General features: G+C 38.9%; 3 protein-coding genes across 4 annotated transcripts in view; 1 reads left to right on the top strand and 2 right to left on the bottom strand.

The window, feature by feature from the left end:
- Positions 1-963: 963 nt before the first annotated feature.
- Positions 964-6,693, bottom strand: si:dkey-245n4.2 (uncharacterized). 2 transcript variants are annotated; one of them, XM_056375264.1, is made up of 6 exons: positions 6,314-6,693; positions 5,273-5,676; positions 4,987-5,131; positions 3,806-3,925; positions 3,309-3,399; positions 964-2,656 (listed from the first exon to the last, which is right to left on the bottom strand). In XM_056375264.1, the coding sequence occupies exons 1-6, from the start codon at positions 6,414-6,416 to the stop codon at positions 2,458-2,460; spliced, it is 1,062 nt and encodes a 353-aa protein (XP_056231239.1). In that variant the 5' UTR covers positions 6,417-6,693; the 3' UTR covers positions 964-2,457. The 2 variants fall into 2 exon arrangements, with proteins under 2 accessions (XP_056231239.1, XP_056231240.1); XM_056375265.1 differs by having other exon boundaries at positions 6,326-6,690.
- A 958-nt stretch (positions 6,694-7,651) lies between these two features.
- Positions 7,652-15,906, bottom strand: LOC130169227 (uncharacterized). The gene is made up of 12 exons (XM_056375771.1): positions 15,498-15,906; positions 14,989-15,046; positions 14,684-14,831; positions 13,695-13,791; positions 12,778-13,034; positions 11,969-12,590; positions 10,694-10,951; positions 10,425-10,482; positions 10,183-10,330; positions 9,682-9,778; positions 9,193-9,449; positions 7,652-8,866 (listed from the first exon to the last, which is right to left on the bottom strand). The coding sequence occupies exons 1-12, from the start codon at positions 15,751-15,753 to the stop codon at positions 8,414-8,416; spliced, it is 2,709 nt and encodes a 902-aa protein (XP_056231746.1). The 5' UTR covers positions 15,754-15,906; the 3' UTR covers positions 7,652-8,413.
- A 320-nt stretch (positions 15,907-16,226) lies between these two features.
- Positions 16,227-18,870, top strand: part of LOC130170143 (X-linked retinitis pigmentosa GTPase regulator-like) — a 297,248-nt gene continuing 294,604 nt past the window's right edge. The window contains exon 1 of the mRNA XM_056377305.1: positions 16,227-16,535. The gene's annotated coding sequence lies outside the window, so the exon portion shown is untranslated. The remainder of the gene's footprint in view (positions 16,536-18,870) is intronic.

Genomic DNA, 18,870 nt, shown 5'->3' with positions numbered 1-18,870 from the left:
AATTATATGGCTGAATGAGCTCTTTATCCTCTACCCTCCTTTTTTTTTCTTTTCAAATCCATTGCTGGAGTATAGACAAGACATTAATGAACTTTCCAAATATGTACTCTATTGTTATCTGTGTGGCAACTCTACCACAAGTGAGTAAAGTAGTAAAGTATGGTAAAACTACACACAGGTTCAAGACTAAATAAACACAAATACTGAACGATTGTTGTGGCATTAAACAATGATTCCTTCTCAGAAAAAAAAAGAAAGACTGTAAATAACCTGTTTTTTTCTTGTCTGGCATGTGGATGTGGTTTAGAAGGGTGTAGGATGCCATGTCATTTTCAGGGTGCTGTGTTCTGTCAGTAAACTTCGTGCCCTCTCATTAGTATAAACACTACCAGCAGGGGAGACGGGGTGTCAGCTCTAGGTTTGGTGTTACTTTTTCTAAAAAAAAAATACAAAAATGTCCATTAAAAACGCATATAACAGAGGCTGAAGTACTGGCTGCAAATGCACTTTTCACAAAGCAGAAGTTTTAAATGTAAAACACAGTTATGTTCTTTCACTCTGTGCAGTGTTTGGTTCAAATCTCCTCATTATTGTTAAAATACAGGAGATCAAATGAACCTGCCGAACAACAGACCCCCCCCCCTCCCCGAAAAACAACAACAAAAAAAACTGTAAAACAGCCTTTTGGTTGTACAGTTGTAAACAGACTCCTCCAGCTGGGAAGTTTCCATGCCACAAGGAAATGCCATGTTCTCTGGAGCCATCGCCGTCAACATATCTATGATTACTGCATCCTTACAGACTTTTTGATGCAATTACTATAAACAGTGACTTTTATCAGCAGTCATTCCCTTTCCGCCTCACTCTGGATAACAATCCATGGGAAAGGGGTTGCTGATGTACATTAAACACAAAATAACATAAGCTTTACTCAATACATCGTGTAACACTTGTAAAAGCAAGTCAGGTATATATGCTATTTTATTAGGTAGTTCACAGTTTTAAAAAAACCTTTCAGTTAAAAAACTAACACATTTACAACTAATTGATGGTGTACCAGGTTTCCACACAGAAAAACCAAAACATCAATGATAGTGGACAAAAGAGTCTCCACTGAAAGTGCTTCTGGAGCTTTCAAGCGTATCATGGTGAACTTCGAAGGATGAGAAGTGCTCAACAAGAATAATGGAAAGTTTAAACTTCTACAGTTCAGTTATTGCTGAGCAAACTCTATCTCCTGATGAATACAGTGTGATATAGTTGAAAACCCCAGAAAAAGTTAGTAAGTGGCCCTTGAGTGGAGTTTGTTTTGTCAACTGCTGTTTACAAGGTCAAGAACGAACCGTTATGCTCAAGTCTATGGTACATTATAAGTACACTCAAGTAACAATGTAAATCAATACAAGTTTATGTATGGTCAGTATCAAAGCAAAGTGCATCATGAAATGAACAGTACTAATTATACAGTGCCAGACTACTAACATTTCCTGTTTAAACTAGGGTAATATTTTCTTTGGAAATATGATATGCACTTGAAACTAAATAATCCTGAATTATGTTATGAAAACAACTTTCACCATACCGTGTTTCTTGCAACACAACATAGTAAAGTAAGTTGCAACACAACAGTAATTATACTTTCCCATAATAGCCTACTAATCCTAATATTAAGGGTGCGAGTCTCAGGAGCTTAGGGTGTGTCGTGCTATGTTGTTATGAATCTCTTTGAATGAAAAATCAGCACACTGTCAATGATTACCTCTAGACCTTTTAAATTCTTGAAATACAGTGGGATCTGAGACCACTTTCCTATTCACTGTCCCTTCACTGTATGTAAAGAGACACCTGAGCTGACCCCACAGCACAATAGTGTTCAACATCAAACTGGAACTACATGATCAGATCTTCATATAGTTTAGGCCTTGGCAAATAAAGATTAGTTTCTCAAGTGTTTATCCAACTTAAGGCCTTTGCTATTGGTGGCTTTGTTGAGCTCTTAAATTGTACTTATAGTAGGTCTACAAACAACGGCTGAATGCTTAAACATTTATTTTACAGACCTTTCATCCTACTAGCAATTCTTCAGATGTCCAACACAAGAGGTCAGGACTCAAGAGTCAGTATCTTTGAAAACTTACAGTACAGCTCATACGTTTTTTATTCTGGCAGCCTCACAACAGCTTTTATCTTCCTCTGGCAGCTAAGCCCCACAAAAACTGTCTGATAATGGGCCATGAACTTTACATTTTATGAAATAGTCCAGAGTACACCAGTAAGAGTTTGCTTAGTATCTTTTGATGCCAACAGTCTTAAAATACTGAAATCTTATTTTGCCAATTTTTTTTCTGTTGACAACAGATTTGCCTTCAGACACATTCAGGACAAAGCATGCATACAATTTCTTAAGAACTAAATAAACCAATCCCGCTTGCATGTCCAAACATAACAGTACAACCTTCAGGCCTCGTACAGTGGAGTTACAGTGCCGTCCTTCCACTCAATCAGGATTTCTCCACGTTGTAAAGTGGGGGAGGAGTGTGGGAGGCGCATGGCGTGCTCTGTCAGTGGGGCCCTTTCACTAGGCACCGGGGACCCAGGAACACTAACCTCTGGCCTCACAGTGTATGACTTCAAAACACACACCACCTTCTTCCTTCTGGCACAGCAAGACAGAAAAAGGCAGAAAGTGAGTGGACACATAACATTTCACTTCAGCTTTTTAAAATGTTTTACTCAATATATTTCTCACATTTTTCTCCACCAGTAAGGTTTTGTATAAAGTGTTGTATCTTCATTCAACTAGGCTCTATGTTTTCAAATTGGGTTTCATACATTTTTTGTTTAAAATATGAAAATTAAATTAAAAAAAAGTTTTTTTTAAATTGGTTAGGGTTATTGGATATGGGTATCCAGTGTGTATTGCAGTCTGTTTTGTGTTTATGTTCTTGTGTTTCAATTAACTCATTTCACTCAAATGTCAAATGGCCAACCCAAATTACTTAGAGACCAAAATCATGAAAAAAAACACCCACACACACACACACACACACACAACTCGAATGTATCCAAATTACAATGAATAAAAGAGAAAAAATAAGCAAAATCTTGCCTGAGAAGCTGTTACCAGTAAAATGTTGGCTTTTTTTTTTTTTTTTTTACCAGATAAATGATTAACTGATCTACAAAATGACACTTAATTAATGTTATGTTGTTATCTAATTAATGAATCCACTTATCTTTTCAAAAGTAAATCTATGAAAATAAAATGTCTACTTTCACATGTGTTATTCGTCTGTTTAGGCACTCACCTATTGGAGTAAACATTGAGGATAAGAATAACAGTTCCCAGTACCAGAGCCAAAGAGCTTAGTACCAGCATGGTTATCTTCCAGCCCATCCCTATATACACATATACAGTGAGTATATACATGTTCACATGCATAAACAGACCAAGCAACACACCATGCATTTCACACGACATACATTTAAACTTTCAACTATTTATCTCTTTCTACACTATGAATCTTTGTTCATGCATTTGCTTAATTCCTGTCAGGGCTCTGAACTTGCAAATAAAAGCCTATTGAAACTCCTTCACAATCATTACACACCCAACATAAACTTTGCTAGGTTTCTTGTTCATCTGTCTCCACCTAGTGGTGTAAAAGTAACTCTACAACTGAACTGTTAAGGCTTCTATGTCAGGCTACATACAGTATTGTTGAAAGAAATGATTTCCACTCATAAAACTGGTCATACAGAGGATACATTCAGTCTTTTATTGAATACAGTTTACTAAACCTACCATAGTCCATACTGAAGAAAATCATGGTGGGATCTGCAGGGGATTTTGTACTCAAGGATGAAAGAGTCCCATCTATTAAGGGATATGTTTCTGTGCCCTTGATGTCCATTATACCTTCAACTGGAAGTGGGTGGAAAAAAGAAACAAGTCAACCAGAGGTGATGACCGAAAGTGATATAGATTTGATTTCTTCACCGTCTGTGGAGGCCACAAAAATCACATGTTCTAACTAAGCCAGTGAATCAGCATTTCCATGACTTGACAAGTCACAACGATGCTGTTTCATGGAGTGGCTGGCTGTCTTCCAGAGAGAGGGACATATTGATTGCTCAAATGCGCACTTAAATGAATTAGATCCTCAGCCTAAAGCAGGCATGTTGTAATCTAATCTCCAGGCGGAGGCAGATAAATAATGCTACTGAGATCAGACATACCACATGGATTTTTTACTTTTCAACTTAAAAAGATTTCGAAATACTCTTAACAGAGCTAACCAATCACAATGCATGGGAAGAAGGATATCTTGTAAAGGCTCCATGTCGGTGCATTCAAAGAAATCAAAACATTCAAGCTCAAGCTTTGAGGATCAGCTGCTGAATAGCAACCCTTTGAATGCAAGAAAAAATTACTAAATTCAATATCCTTTTCATGAAGTTCATGTTACTTGTTTGTGAAGTAAAGCTGTCAGTGCATAGATGTGTTTCCATGAACACATCACTGGGAAAACTTTAAAAAATGGTCTCTGCTTGCAACATCATAACAACAAAACAATAATCTACTGTTATTTTTTTCTAATAATCACCTTAATTTCTTATAATCTACTGCAAGACTCCCACAAAATAAAATAATACAGAAATAACACGCTGCATTCTCATATGAAAAGGATTTCCTCTAAATCCAGTCCAGTTTCTGCAAGTAAACATGTACACTGCACTGGCATGACCTGATACCACTAGCTGGCTGAGAAGGAGGAAAACCATCAAAAAAAAAAACTCATCATGTGATTTGAAAAATGGTTAGCAATAATGTCAAGTATTTACATTGTTGCTAGTGTGACTTATAATTAAAAGGTGGTTAGTAAAGCCAGTGGTTGGACCTTTAAGGAAGTGTGTGTTATTTTTATTAGTGTAAACTAATAAGATAACATTCAGTAGACTACAGCTAATGAGATATGTCCTTACATGGTTCAGCCTGTCTGTGCATATCAGAGATGGAAGGTTCCAGTGATTTTCCCAGATAGTGGTGGGATTGGTCTTGGTGTTGGTTATGTTTGCTATCTCTCCCATTGCACAATGTCTGGTTGTCAAGTGTCCGCCACCTGCTGCCCTGCTTGTGAAGGGCGGGGGTAAAAAAAAATCTACAATATACATTTCCTCCCTACTTTTTACATACATTTTAAATCATTTGATTAAGATACTATCAGATGTTATGTCACATAGAGAAGGACTTCCTCCATCACCTCATTACCTGCTTATGTTCCTGCGAAAGGAAGACCAAAGTGGATTCTGGTGTGGCACTGAGGTGCAGTCCCCTCCCTATCAAGGTGAGGTGGCCTTTCTTGGAACAGGACCACGCCTGGCTGCTTGCATCTCTGCCAATATCCACTGCTGCCAGTCCGTCACCTATCTCGTCACTTTCAGTCATAAAGATGCAGGGCTGCAGATGGACACCTTCATACTGCTCTTTCGGTGCAGTCAGACACTCCCCAGTGTGGTGACTGCTGAGAGCCTGGCTCTGTGGGACCCAACGCCATTCCTGTAAGGGTGAATATGGGCTGCATTCCCCTAAGGACACTCTACCTCCCAGAATTCCTTCTTGCACCTGCAGACATTTACCTACCAGCTTGTTTCGAATCTTTAAGCCTGACGCCCCTGTGGAGGACACATGAAAAAAGAGGCCTTGTCCAAACTTTTATCTTAATTCAATTTTATAAACATTTCATCTCATATGTTTGTTTACAGTGTGCATAATATTGTGGTTGTCTAATATGAGATGAGATGACTCTAGGACAAGAGGACATGAGAACAATGGTGTCAACAGAAGACAATGTCGAGCCAAATTCCATTAAAGAGATGGCAATTTAATATTTCTTTGCTTCTTAGCAAACTTGTATCATAAATTATTACTTCAGATGTTTATGAAATATGCGTTTTGTGATACTTGGCTCTAATCGGCATTCAGCTGAAGCAGCAAACTGCAATTAATCTTGTTCTTACGACAATTTTCAACACTTTTTTAGCTAATATCTAGCTCAACTATTCTGGTGGAAGATGAAGAAGACAGCTAAGCTAAACAGATAAAGTTTGTTACCTACTTTACGTTAACCTACACCTAAATATTGATTCATATACCTAATATTAATGTAGTTTGGACTTGGAAGGTGTCTTTCGGCAACTACGATGTATGCAACAATTTGGACAGCTAACGTCCTTGTTGTCCTTAACTTCTGAAGTCAAACAAGTACAGTTATATTCGCTAGCTGACTAAGAAGAAAGTTACGTCCCTTACTATTTGTCTTACTTTTAAAAACGACGACAAGCAGAAAGACCCACAGCAGTCTTCTCCCCATGGCGATGGCGATGACAGGCAGAGATAGTTTGGAGTCTTGCATCAATTAGCAACAGCAACTAGTGCAAGTGGGCGGGTGCAAAACTTTACGCAACCTCCCCCTGTGCATCCATCACATGGATGGATGAATAGCGAGGCCACGCATTCCGTCTAAAAACACTTCAAAAGGGAAATGTAGTGTTGTCAAATCGAAATGTCATCGAAATGCTTTGTCATTTCTTGAGTAAATTTTTAAAAATGTCTTCAACGCACAGGTGGCTCAGCTGGTAGAGCGCGTAGTTTCAGGCCTTACTACAGCGGCCATGGGTCGGCCCTTTGCTGCACGTCATCCTCTCTCTCCCCAACCTTCCTTTCACTGTCCCCATCCGAATAAAGGCAAAACATGTCTTTGACAGGTTTTGAAAGCTTCCACTCTTGCTCATTTCTTCTCACATGCAAGAACAGTAGGTGGTCATTGTATAGGCCTCTTGTTATGGACAAAAATCGTTGTGGGCTGCTGTGTTGACTTGTGTATTGTTTTGCATATTCTGCTTACTGTCCCTCTTTGCTCTGAAAAATTGTGTTTTTCCAAAAAAATATACACAACTCATACACACTCCTTGTTTACCACCATGGCAGGCAGGAAAATGTCTTTACTACCAGTGTGTTACAACTCCATGGACTACCAATTAGATTTAAAGATCATAAATCTGTTATAAGGAGAAAACAGTGTTCCAAGCTGAATAGGATTGCTCACTCGTTACTGTGAGGAATGGGACAGCTTTTGGGGCCTGCATGGTCACATGATGTTTTTCTCTATCATGATGCACCACAAAGAATGTGAGAGGCCTTGATCAAAATGAATATATTCAGTGGAATAGGGACGATTTAAATTTTATCCCTTAACAAAATTTGAGAATTGTTCCCATTTTGCCTGCAACTCTTACAATTGCTTTCTGTACGACATCCAAACCATATTTGCTGGTTTCCACATTGGTTAACTTTAAGCTTGCACATAGAAGAAAACTAGTTGAGTTAAATGACATAAATAATTTGATGTGCATGAATAAATAAACATCTGTATTGAAAGTAAGGAACCAAGTTTAAATATGCTTTGTTACGTCCCTGTCTAGGGGAGTGGGAGAGCAACATAAAAAAAATTTGTTGCCCCCCTGGTCCCCTAACCAAAGTCCGAATACCAAATGCAGTAACAGTGAAATAATTTATTACTAAAAAATGTGGAATGGTGACAATATACTTAAGCAATATAGCTTAGGGTGAACCAAGGCCAAAACAACAACAAAATAATATCTCCTCAAATTGTGCTAAATAATCCCTATGTGAAACAAACAAACAAACAAAAGGACATTTTCTAAACCAAGAGTAAATCAAAGCTGGAGAAAACAGTGCCAAATAAAATGGCAGTTGATCCCAACAACTTCAGTGCTATTTATGAAAAGAAACTTCCTGTTTTATTTACAGAATATCCAAGATCACTGACAACAAGGGCAAAAGGCCCAACAATTTTACATCTAATACACACAGTCACTATGCAACAAAACTACAGTACCAGGTGCTGCTGTCAGAAAGCTACCTGCAGATTGCAGGGACCCAGGGCATTTCAAAAGGCAGGATATTGCAAATTAACTGATCAGTTGCAGACATCCTCTCAGGAAGAGAGCACTCACTCTCACACTCACACACAACACAGGACATAAACTAGAACAGAGCTAAGGAAATACAGCCAGGGCCGTAACAGTTATTACTAAACTTAATACAACAATCTTCCCCTGTAAAATGACATGAATGAGGGGCACAGACAGGTAGTTTTGGTTTTACATCAGAACACACACACACACCCAGACACACACAATCTAAACATATGAAACATTCTTTCATATATAACATGACTGTAAAAGAATGTTAAACAGTAGGGCAAATACAAAATATATTTTCATTTGTAAATAGCAAATATTTTCCCATTTCACATTAAAAATAGCTCAAATACTCTCATCATCATCATCCTATTTCAACCCTATGTGCTTGTGTTCCTTCTGGAGCTCAGATGTTATGATCTGAGCTATGAGTGTAAAAGGAAGGAAGGGAAATGTCCATATATGATGGAGGTCCTTCACCCTGTTGGAACTGAGGTAAAGCAGCAGGAGCTTGATAGTGCACTGAAAATAATGGGAAGGTTGCAGCTGGAAAATATGGAGCGGGCTGTTGTGGCCACTGATTATTATAGCCACTTGTTATGTTCACAGGTTGAGCGGGAAATGGCGCTGAGTATCCATAGGGACCTGGACCTGGACCTGGACCTGGACCTGGGGGTACATGATAAGGTCCAACGGGGAAAGCAGGGGGAGAGAAGTCGCTGTAACTTGGGCCCCCAACAGCCCCCGGTGGGTAAGGACCCACAACCTCATGAGCCTGAGGGTTAGCAAAGCCAGCAGGAACGATGACCAGTGGAAACACCACCTCTGGGTCAGTGGCAAAGCTGATGTCCAAATACACCTGGGAAATTAAAACACACATTATTGAGAGGTTGAATCTGTCTACAGCAGAAATGTTTTAAACTAAACTGCCACTTATGGAACTATTATTTAAGGTGATTGCACTTACTGACAGATAAACATGATTTCTGTTTGTTATAATGCAGAGTCATGTTTATATTTATACTATAATTCTATAAGGAATTCAGCTTTGATGTTTTATATTTCCAATGATTATAGAATTGTGTGATTTAAGACAAGGTTTCTCTGTGCTACAATTACTTAACCACCAATATCAATTCATTCATTACCGAGTTGATGTAGCATCACTATTACATTATTACATACCTTGAGGTAATAGTTATTTGAGAGGATATCACAATTTTGGATAGAGTAGATGGCATCATCAGGAATCTTCAGTTGGCAGTAGACTGTTTCCTCTCTGTTTGCTGCGATAGTTTCCCCCAAACCTTTGCATAGACTTGTGTCACTAATTTTAGTTGAGCCACTGGCGCTGTAGACTATTTTCTGATGTAGACTGAATTTGGGCCTCATGGTTTTGGAAGATAAGTTTTGGATTTTGGCAACAACAGACAAGGTGTCACCTATCAAAAACAAACCATAAATAAATACAAATTATAATATAAAATAAATAATTATATAATATAAAATCACCTTTGTTTTGATATGTGGTAATCCTGCTAACATTAACACTTCCATTTGACTTAGCAATGAAACAATGTAAAAAGTTGTAAATATCTGATATTAGCTGACAGTTTACTACATTTTATGTCTCACATTGACACTTTGAAAGTAAGTGAGCTGGAGTGACTTTACCTGGAGCGCAAACCTTTCTGTCAACCGTAGCAGACATTTGGACCTGTCCTTTAGAAAAAATTCCCATCTGTTTATTTACTGAACCAGATTGTGGACACTAGAACAAATGAAGAAAATAAAGATTATTTCATAGCAGTTTACGGATGAAATTCAAAGTCCAGGAGAAAATACTGTCATCTCACTATTAACCTTTGAAATTGTCCAGGGAATACAGGGATACAGTTGCTGTACTTCCTGCTGTCTGCCTCTTCCCCATCATATTTAAATATAGTACACACATGGGATGTTAAAATTTTCCACATGACAGACTTCATAAAACTTTGTTCTCTATTCCTTTCTTCCAATTTCAGCCAACAACCTCTTAAGTCATTTGACTGTATGTCATTTTTTTTTCAGCAGCTACAAGCCACTTTAAGTACTTCAGAAATCAAAACATTTACTTTCATTGTAATGTGTAACTAGTCTATTAAATGTATAACATCATTGTAGCATCCAACTTACCATTACTTGTTGAGGGTGTGTTAAAGACCTCGAAAGAAAATGGATATGCTTTTGTACTCTAGAGGGAAACCGCCAGCTCCTGGACGTCTTGGCTTCAAGCGTGTAGACAATGTTTCCATGAAGCCCCTTGAAGGATGATGGCATTTCCCTGTAAGACAGAACCAGTTCACAAATGCAGCAATTTGTAAAAGCAGACACTGACACAGTACTAATGCTATAGATGCTGGAAAAGTCCCACTTACCCCTGTGGGAGTTTCATCCTGAACTTAAACTGATGGACCCCCCCAGAAAGAACAGTGTCTGCAAAAGAAGCGAGAATTAACACTGACCAGTCACCTGACAAGCAGACAGTGGAAAATTCCTCAGGTATACCAGTATTAAAAACCCTATGTGTGCAGTACCATTTACAAGGCTATAAAGATATTATAGGCTACAATCTATCCATTTTATCATACTGACATCTTTGATTTTAATTTAATAAGTAAGAATAATAAAGACTTCTTTGGCCTACCTTTATCATTTTCTGCGACTAAGCACTCTTTGATTTTGAAGTATTTCCTGTGAGCACTGTACGATCTCCTGTCGTCTCCTGATCCCTCTGACCAGCTGACGCGTGCTTCCCCTTTGACTTTCACGGAGAGACTCTTCACTTTCGTGTTTTTCTTCAAAGTCAAACTAACTCTGCCTGACACCGTATCTCCTTCGGAAAAAGTGCCCGCTTCGTTGAGAGCTTCACAAGTCAGATCGAACTCCTTGATCGGAGACATTCCTCACCTGCTGCTTTACAGCACGCAGCACTGAACCAATAGTCCTGCTGACACTCAGGCGCTTTTTAAACAAGCCTACATCCGACTACACCCAAACAGTGAAGCCACTATAAAGCTTCCAACATTGCGTCAACATCCTTTACGAGAAGGCACGCATCATAATGCACAACAGGTTATTCAGTATTACACAATTGAAGGTGATTAATGGCTATAGAAACCAAGTGGGCCAAGCATTATACAATGTGAGCTATGTTATATTATTAGGCTATTAACTGATAGGATTTGAAATTTCAAATCACTTATAGATAAAAACAAAGAAACAGGTGCATCTTTGATATGATGGAAGATGTTAAGAACTGTACTACCTTGTGGCTGAGAAACGAAAACAAACTACATTAGTTATAACAACGTGTTCACACAAACACTGAGAGATTCCCAGAGAAACTTTACCTGAAAGTTCTTTATTCCAAGACAACACTGGCAATTTGTTAGTATAACAACAAATCAGGTTTGCAAAGTATTGTTACTAATGACACAGATAGAAGTCGCTGTCTCATGTTAAACTCACCAGACATTAAAATAAATGGAAAATATATATTTGGCCCCTTCACTGAAAAAAAAGTATAAAAAGTTTTTTTTTTTCTTAACACAGTAAGTAGCCTCCACACAGAATAGTGAGGTAGAGAGTAGGTATTAACTGTAAGGCAGAAAAATTGATCAGCAGGACACTTGAGTTGAACAAGGCACGTAAAACACAGTGTATCCTGATAACTGAGGTTGGAGTGAGTACTTTAGGAGCTGGACAAAGCCAATTACCAACCTGACAACTGACCAGAAAACCACTATCACATACAATGCAAAAGTCCTACTTTTATATATAATTGTTTACATGCAAACAGTAAATATTGCACTCAATGATTTTTTTTCATTTCAAAATCACGCTTCAAATTTAACCACACCAATAGCCTAAATAAGACATGATTTATGTGATCTGATTTTGCATTGTTAACTATTCTATTTATTTGCATCAGGTGTGTCAGTTGCAGAGGATGGGAAAAGGAGGGAATATGCTGGAGGAGGTTCATCTGATTGAGACAGGAAGTCTATGTTCATCATTGGTGTAGAAGGCAGTGAATCGTATGAAGGAGCAGTTGGGGATATGTTAAACGGTGCAGAAGGGGATGGCTGGATCTCTGGGGCAGATGGAGATGGGTGAAACGTTGGAGCAGTAGGCGGAGGGTGAAGCACAGAAGTTGATGATGAGGATGAAAATGGAGATCCATATGGAGAAGCGTGCTGTGGCACTGCGTTATTGTAGCCCCCACGCATGTGTGCTGGCTGACCCCAGTACACATTGGGTGGAGCAGCATACATTTGTGGGCTAGCTGGGTATGCAGGTCCTGGTGCTGAATACCTTTGAGCTCCTAGGTATCTGTGACTGCCTGAATGTGGGGATGCAGGAGAAGAATGCCTAGACGCTGCTAGGGGAGGGAAGTCGCTGTTACTTGGGCCCCCAGTAGCCCCAGCTGGATAGGGACCCGCAGCCACGCCAGGCTGAGTGCCAAGAGCTAAGTCAGGAGGAAGAATGACGACTGGGAAAGTGACCTCTGGATTGAAAGCAAAGCTGATGTCCAGATACACCTGAAAAAAAAAAAAATCACTGCTTCATTAGCACATGATGCTTTACTTCTACACCTGACAGTTACAACAAATTTGGAATTTGAACAAATTTTATGGGTTAGCAGTGTTACAAAAATCAGGGAAAAAAATAGCTCTGTCAACTACATTATCTTACTGTGCTTTACCATTAAGATCCACTGTTACATACCTTTAAATAGTATTCCACTGAGATAATCTCACAATTCTCGATTGTCTGTATCTGACCATGAGGAATCCTTATTACACAGCGGACGCTCTTCTCTGTGTAGGCTCTAATACAGCTGTCAACCACCTTGTGGATAACGGTTCTTTCTTGCTTCATATCGCTGCTGGCATGGAACAAAACATCCTGGATTAAACTGAATTTGGGTGTCACGTCACTGGATGAGGAATTGTTGATTTTTGCAACAATTGCCACTGTTTGACCTATGAGGAAAACAACATAATATTTTACATTATTTTTCATGTATTATCCCAGTATTGTTAATATATAAAGATTTTTTCTATGCCTGAGAGGCACACCTTACTCACATTACATGAACAGTGCTGAGATGATGAACCCCATCCCAAAGTATTATATTTCTTTCAACTGTTTTATTATAGCTTTAATAAACCCTTCACTGACAGACCATTTTCCTGGCAGACATTTTAGCCTGTCAAGATCACAGGTGTAACTAGTGCCATTAATGCTGGGTCATCTATAATGAAGTGTGTTAGGATAACAGAAATGTAAACCAGCATCCACAACACCAGAGCACTGGAGTAGAGAGATTCAAATGGAACTAACCTGTTTTTCATGTCATTTTATATACCTGCGACGACACATCAAAATGTCTATCATGAAAGAGGACCGTACAGTACATGCTGATTCTTTCAAATTGGCAGATGTAATAAGATGTTTAAGACAATTTGTGAACTATAATGTAAATAGTATTACTGCGTGTTTTATCAGAATAGTTTGCTGTTTTGCAAATTGATGGCTGTGACATCCATCAAATGACAAAGCATGCTTTTCAGGATCTTCCTTCAACAGAAGATCTCCTTCCAAGACTTGAACCTACCATGTTTGAAGTGGAATTTTACTACCTGGGGCATACGCCCTTCTGTCAACAGTGACATCCATCTGTACATGTCCTTTTGAGAAAAGCCCCATCTCTTTTTTTGCTGAAGCAACTTGGGATGACTAGAATACAATGAATAGGGAAAAAAATTACTTTTGATCCACTTCCAATATGAAGACAATACAGTGCATGATTTAAGTGTTACAGTGGTATAGCAGGGCATGATATCCAGGCCCTCAAGACCACAAGTGAATACTACTGCACTACCCTTTGAATCTCATCACCTACTGTACAGTATGTCGTTGTGAGCAGTTTTCACAGGTACTAGTATACTTTTTACAGAGGAAATAGCATCTATGAAAACTGTCAACCGCTCAGTTGGTGAATCATCCAAAGTAACTGGGATATGGTTATTATTGTATTGTATTGCTGTTGAGATTTTTTCATCAAATTTTCCAAAACATTTCATCAGTTAAATTTCAAATCCAAATTCTTATAGCTCTTTTTCACAGAAGACATTTTGTCATAGCAGGAAAAGCACATGTGAAGCCATTACCATTAATGGTTGATGTGTTGTATTTACTATAAGTTTTCCAGGAAGCCAAACCAGCGAGCGAGAATGCGCAATAACTTCTGACACCTCTAAATGGAATGTAGCCATCATTACTGCTACTAAATACAACAGTGCTTTTCCTACGCTTTTCCAACATGTTGAAAAAGGCTGTGAAAAAGTCCTATTACCTCCATTATACTGTGGTGGTGGAGCTGGATATTAAACTAAAACTATCTGTGTAGCTAGGTAGGACTGCAGATGAATGAATGTGGTTTAAGTGTGTGATAACAATATTTTTCAATTCCAATAGTCTGTTTTTCTCCTATGCAACAACCCCCATGAAAAGTAAAATCACATTACAAAATATCATCTATATATACAATATTGTACCAAAGGGCACATATTTTCCTGTCAACTGACATATCAGAGATGTGTGTATGAATGGTTAGATGTTTACACACCATCAGAGACTGAAGATTTGGAAAGGACTTGGAGACGAAATGTATCTCCTTTTCTACTTCACGGTCCATCCTCCAACTTCTGGACAGTGCAGCTTCCAGCTTGTAAACAATCTTTCCATGAGTCCCCTTGAAGGATGAAGGCATGCTTCTGTATTGGAGAACAAGCAGATTAATATCAAATCAAAACTTGAAGTAACACTTATATAATGTGGCAGGAGTAAGCTATTTGGTCCTGCTTGTTCAAACCAATTACATTGTCTAAGTACAAACATTACATTTTGGTAAACTTGTCTTACTGTACTTACCCTGGTGGTATGTTGAAGCTAAATTTATAGACATGGGTCCCTCGGGGAATGATGGTGTCTGAAAAGGAAATAATGTTGGTGTTAGTACTGACAGTAGTCTACTATTATTACTAGCTACTCTTAGCATAGTGCAAATAGTAATGAGGACGGTGGTGAAAAGTATAACATGCTTCTACTCTCATACTCTTCATTTTAATATGGCATATTTTGTCCACTACATTAATGTTGTTGTTGCTGTAATCTAATTATTAATCAATTTGCACTGTTATAGAATAAACTACAACCTAAAGTAGTTCCAGTTTATTTTAGTTTTAGCTGAGAAGACTTGTGTGCTTTCACTTAAGTTTTGAATGTGGGAATCAAACAAGTAATCACCATCACTGGACAAAAAGAAGAGAAAACAGCATAAACGTACGATGAGGCAGGGACAGAGAGAAGGCCTGCACCATGCCAGATTTAACTATATGGGTTGTAGGGCATGCAGGACTAACAAGACCACTACCGCCTACCCTTGGATTCCACTGGGACTAAAAACTGCTTCAGTTTGAAATATCTCCTTTGTGCAGTGTGTGTATGGGAGTGATCGCCCCTCTTTTGCGTCCAACGAACAACAGCGTCTCCCTTAGCTTTAATATACAGACTCTGAACCGTAATTTCCTTGATTAAGTCCAGTGTTACTTTTCCAGTTAAACGGTCTCCCTCCGAAAACGTCCCGTTCTCATTCACCGCGTCCAAAGTCATCGTCAAGCTTCTAATGGAAGGCATTGTCGTAAGTAAATCAAGACTATGCCGGTTAAATGATTAAAAAAAATGCGATGATCGATCTTCAATTTCTAAACGTTTTCGCTATATGTTACTCTGATGACACGGCAAGACGGCACCCATGGCGGCTGGACCCTAGATAGTGGGATAAGACACGCCCTACCAAAGTGTGTTCAAAGACCTCTACTGCCATCCAATGTATAAAGGAGAAAATGGGGGAGAGGGAAATGGGAACTCATCGTAGGAAACGAGTGCAAAAGCACTTTGCACTCAAGTATAATAAAGTACATTTCCCCCTAACATCACTTATTTGGCCAATGAAAAGAAGATATCTTGTACTGCATCATAGTATTCACAAACTTAGGAGAACATAAAATAACTGGTTGCTTTTATTCTGAAGGTTAACACCTACAGCGGAAGTCTTGCTGGAAATGGGAAAAAATGCTGATTTTAGTAAAGAGTTACACCTTATATTCTTCATGAAGGATCAAATTGACTTTTAAATAATTTTTTAATTTATGGTCAGAAATATTTAAAATGAAAATCATGAACTAAAATTACCCAGGTATGAAGAAAAGTAAATAAAAAGTAAAAGAAAGATGTGTGGGAACAGGTGGGGAGACCACCTACTGCGCGCGTCATAGGCATGGATACATTAAAACACCTTGATGCCGGATCCAAAATGGCGCCCATCCATTCTACAGAAAAATGCATGGATACAGGAGGCCACGGTCAAAGCGGTCGGCCATTTTCTTGACGACTCGTCAACTTAATTCTCGCCTCATGTAAGTTTGATTAGCCTGTTTTATGTAATGTAATAGCATAATTTGAGGTACCTGTTTGCAATTACAAATAGCCTCGGTATCTTTTTTCCTGCTTGTGTACTTTGGCAACCTTGCTACCATGGTAAAAACAACGATTCTTTGAGAGTGTGGTTAGCTTAAACCCAAAGGCCTCTTAGGTTTGTGTTTTGCACAAGTTAAATTAACACCAAAATGCTCTGAAAATGTTAGTGTAGGTAGTGTTGTAATTTGTTGTTTATGAAGTTTCCCTCAACGTGGCACTACATCTCAAAGTATTGCCCTTAGTTTGTCAAACCAGCGTATGTGCTAGCACCCTTTTGAGGTTTAAGGTGAGGCCTACAACTGTGGTGAAACCACAAAATGACACTTGCGTGTTGATGCCACGGAGTTAAAAGGTACCTGCAAAACACCTGGGGTGTAAACCACGTCATTACATACTCCCAGGGCTAGCGTGTGAACCGCTGTAGTTGCCGAGCTAACCTTAATTGGCTAGTGGAACTGACCGTGCCAACCCCCCCAAGTCACCACAGCTTCGGGGACTCCTGTTTTCTCTCTACTGTCCTTTTTACTTACCCCTGGCATTTCGTTCTGTACAAATTTAGTGAAGAGGGAATATAAAAATTTCCGTGCAAACCAGCCTGCTAAATCTTAGTTCGCAAATGTAATTTAGCTCGTACTAAAGGAAAAATAAGTTCATTCAAAGCATGTAATTAACGTTGACTCATGTATCACAGCTGTCTGCAAACGACGGCTCTGTATTGAAAGAGTGTTTAGTCTGACAGAGGAGGTTATAAAAAAGTAAATGGTGCAACACCACTACCAAGCTAGGTTAGCTACCTAAACTAAAATGAGTCCAGCAACGTTTTCAAAAGTTTCCGTTTTAAGTGCTTGAAAACTCTGGAGTAATGGAAGCCAGGCATTAATGTAGCAAAATTCATGTTTTAAAACTAAAACGAATTAGTTTGGACATAGTTTGAGGCTCAGTGTTTGCGCTTGTGTCATCCATATTGCCAGCTTTGCTTTGAGTGAACCAAGACAGATAGAGGAAGTGGTCCTTCCATGGCAGATAGAGGAAGGGGTTGACTTCAAGAAATCCTACCTTTCCAGTGACTAGAAAAGGCCGGTGTAAAGGGCAGCACAGAGGCTCTGATCATGACAGCACAAGAACAGGCCCTAAGCACCAGATCCTTAGAGGCAGGGGTGTACCACAGCAGACAGGACCCAAGGTGCAGGATGTGCAAAGATGCAGTGAGACAGTCCAGCGTGTAGTGGCAGGGTGTAAGATGCAAACTAGGACAGGATACACTGAGGCATAACCAAGTGGTTGGGAAAGTTGGAAAGTAGCAGAAGAGGTCAGTTGTGATAGATGTGGCAATGCCAGATGACAATAATAACAGAAAGAAAGAGCATGACAAGTTTGAGAAGTACCAGGGACTGAATGAACAACTGGAACAGGTGTGGGAGGTGAAGTCCAAGTTTTTCTACACAGTATCTGTACTTAGGAGGCTAGTAAGCAATTTTGGATGAAATGCTATTATAGAAATGTCTTTGTCGAGCATATTAAACGTTCCTGAACTGTGCCACTTCCATTTTTCAAGAGTGCTTGATATTAGCTCAACTAAATAAGAAAATGTAACTTCAGGAACAGAGTGATGTCTTCTTAGCAAAAAGCGAGAAAAACACAAAACATGTTGTTTCCATGATCCCAAAACAACTACTTTGTTTGTCATAAGTTATTTGAGTCACTTGAAAAAATAAGAAATAGTTTATTTTTTTTTCCCCTTGTAAATTTTTTCTTTCTTATTGCTGTCACTGCAGCCAGCTGCTTCTGGATAGGATTCCTTTAGTGCTAATTGTTCAGGAGGTTTTTACCTGGAGCCAAATTATCCACAGTGGTCTACTCCTCTACAAAAGAAATGCACCTGGTGATTAAATCTTGTAAAAACACAGAATAAAGCAGTTTCATGTTTTAAAAAAAAAAAAAAAAAAAAAAAAAATCAGTGTTTCTCAGATGCTGTTCGGCGGACACAGGACATCTCAGCGGGGCTGCCTGCCCTGCTGCTGACTAACATTTGCTCAGCTTTGTTCTGATAACTTAAGATCCAGACATCTGGTAGCAAAAACCCCTCATCCAGTTAAAATATACGGTTAAAATTACCAAGAGTTAAATAGTGTAACTTGAAAATGTAGCTTAAAACTGAATATAAAGTAAATTTTGTCTGCTTCTGGCAGACAACCACAATGCTGATACATGTGCAAAGGGGATATGACATCATTGACAGGCGGCCAAATGAAACCGGCTGTTACCTTGATTAAA

The sequence above is a fragment of the Seriola aureovittata genome, chromosome 5 (genome assembly GCF_021018895.1).
Source record: "Seriola aureovittata isolate HTS-2021-v1 ecotype China chromosome 5, ASM2101889v1, whole genome shotgun sequence".
Lineage (NCBI taxonomy): Eukaryota > Metazoa > Chordata > Actinopteri > Carangiformes > Carangidae > Seriola > Seriola aureovittata.
Note: the sequence above shows the minus strand (reverse complement) of the source record. Positions and strands in the feature narration are given on the sequence as shown.

Coding starts and splice junctions, on each gene's coding strand:
- si:dkey-245n4.2 (XM_056375264.1), bottom strand. CDS start 6,416: ATGCAAGACTCCAAACTATCTCTGCCTGTCATCGCCATCGCCATGGGG. Junction 3,926..4,986: donor GCACAGACAGGCTGAACCAT/GTAAGGACATAT, acceptor ACCCACTTCCAG/TTGAAGGTATAATGGACATC. Junction 2,657..3,308: donor CTCAATGTTTACTCCAATAG/GTGAGTGCCTAA, acceptor TTGCTGTGCCAG/AAGGAAGAAGGTGGTGTGTG.
- LOC130169227 (XM_056375771.1), bottom strand. CDS start 15,753: ATGCCTTCCATTAGAAGCTTGACGATGACTTTGGACGCGGTGAATGAG. Junction 10,483..10,693: donor AGTCGCAGAAAATGATAAAG/GTAGGCCAAAGA, acceptor CTTCTTTTGCAG/ACACTGTTCTTTCTGGGGGG. Junction 9,779..10,182: donor CACACCCTCAACAAGTAATG/GTAAGTTGGATG, acceptor CATTTGTTCTAG/TGTCCACAATCTGGTTCAGT.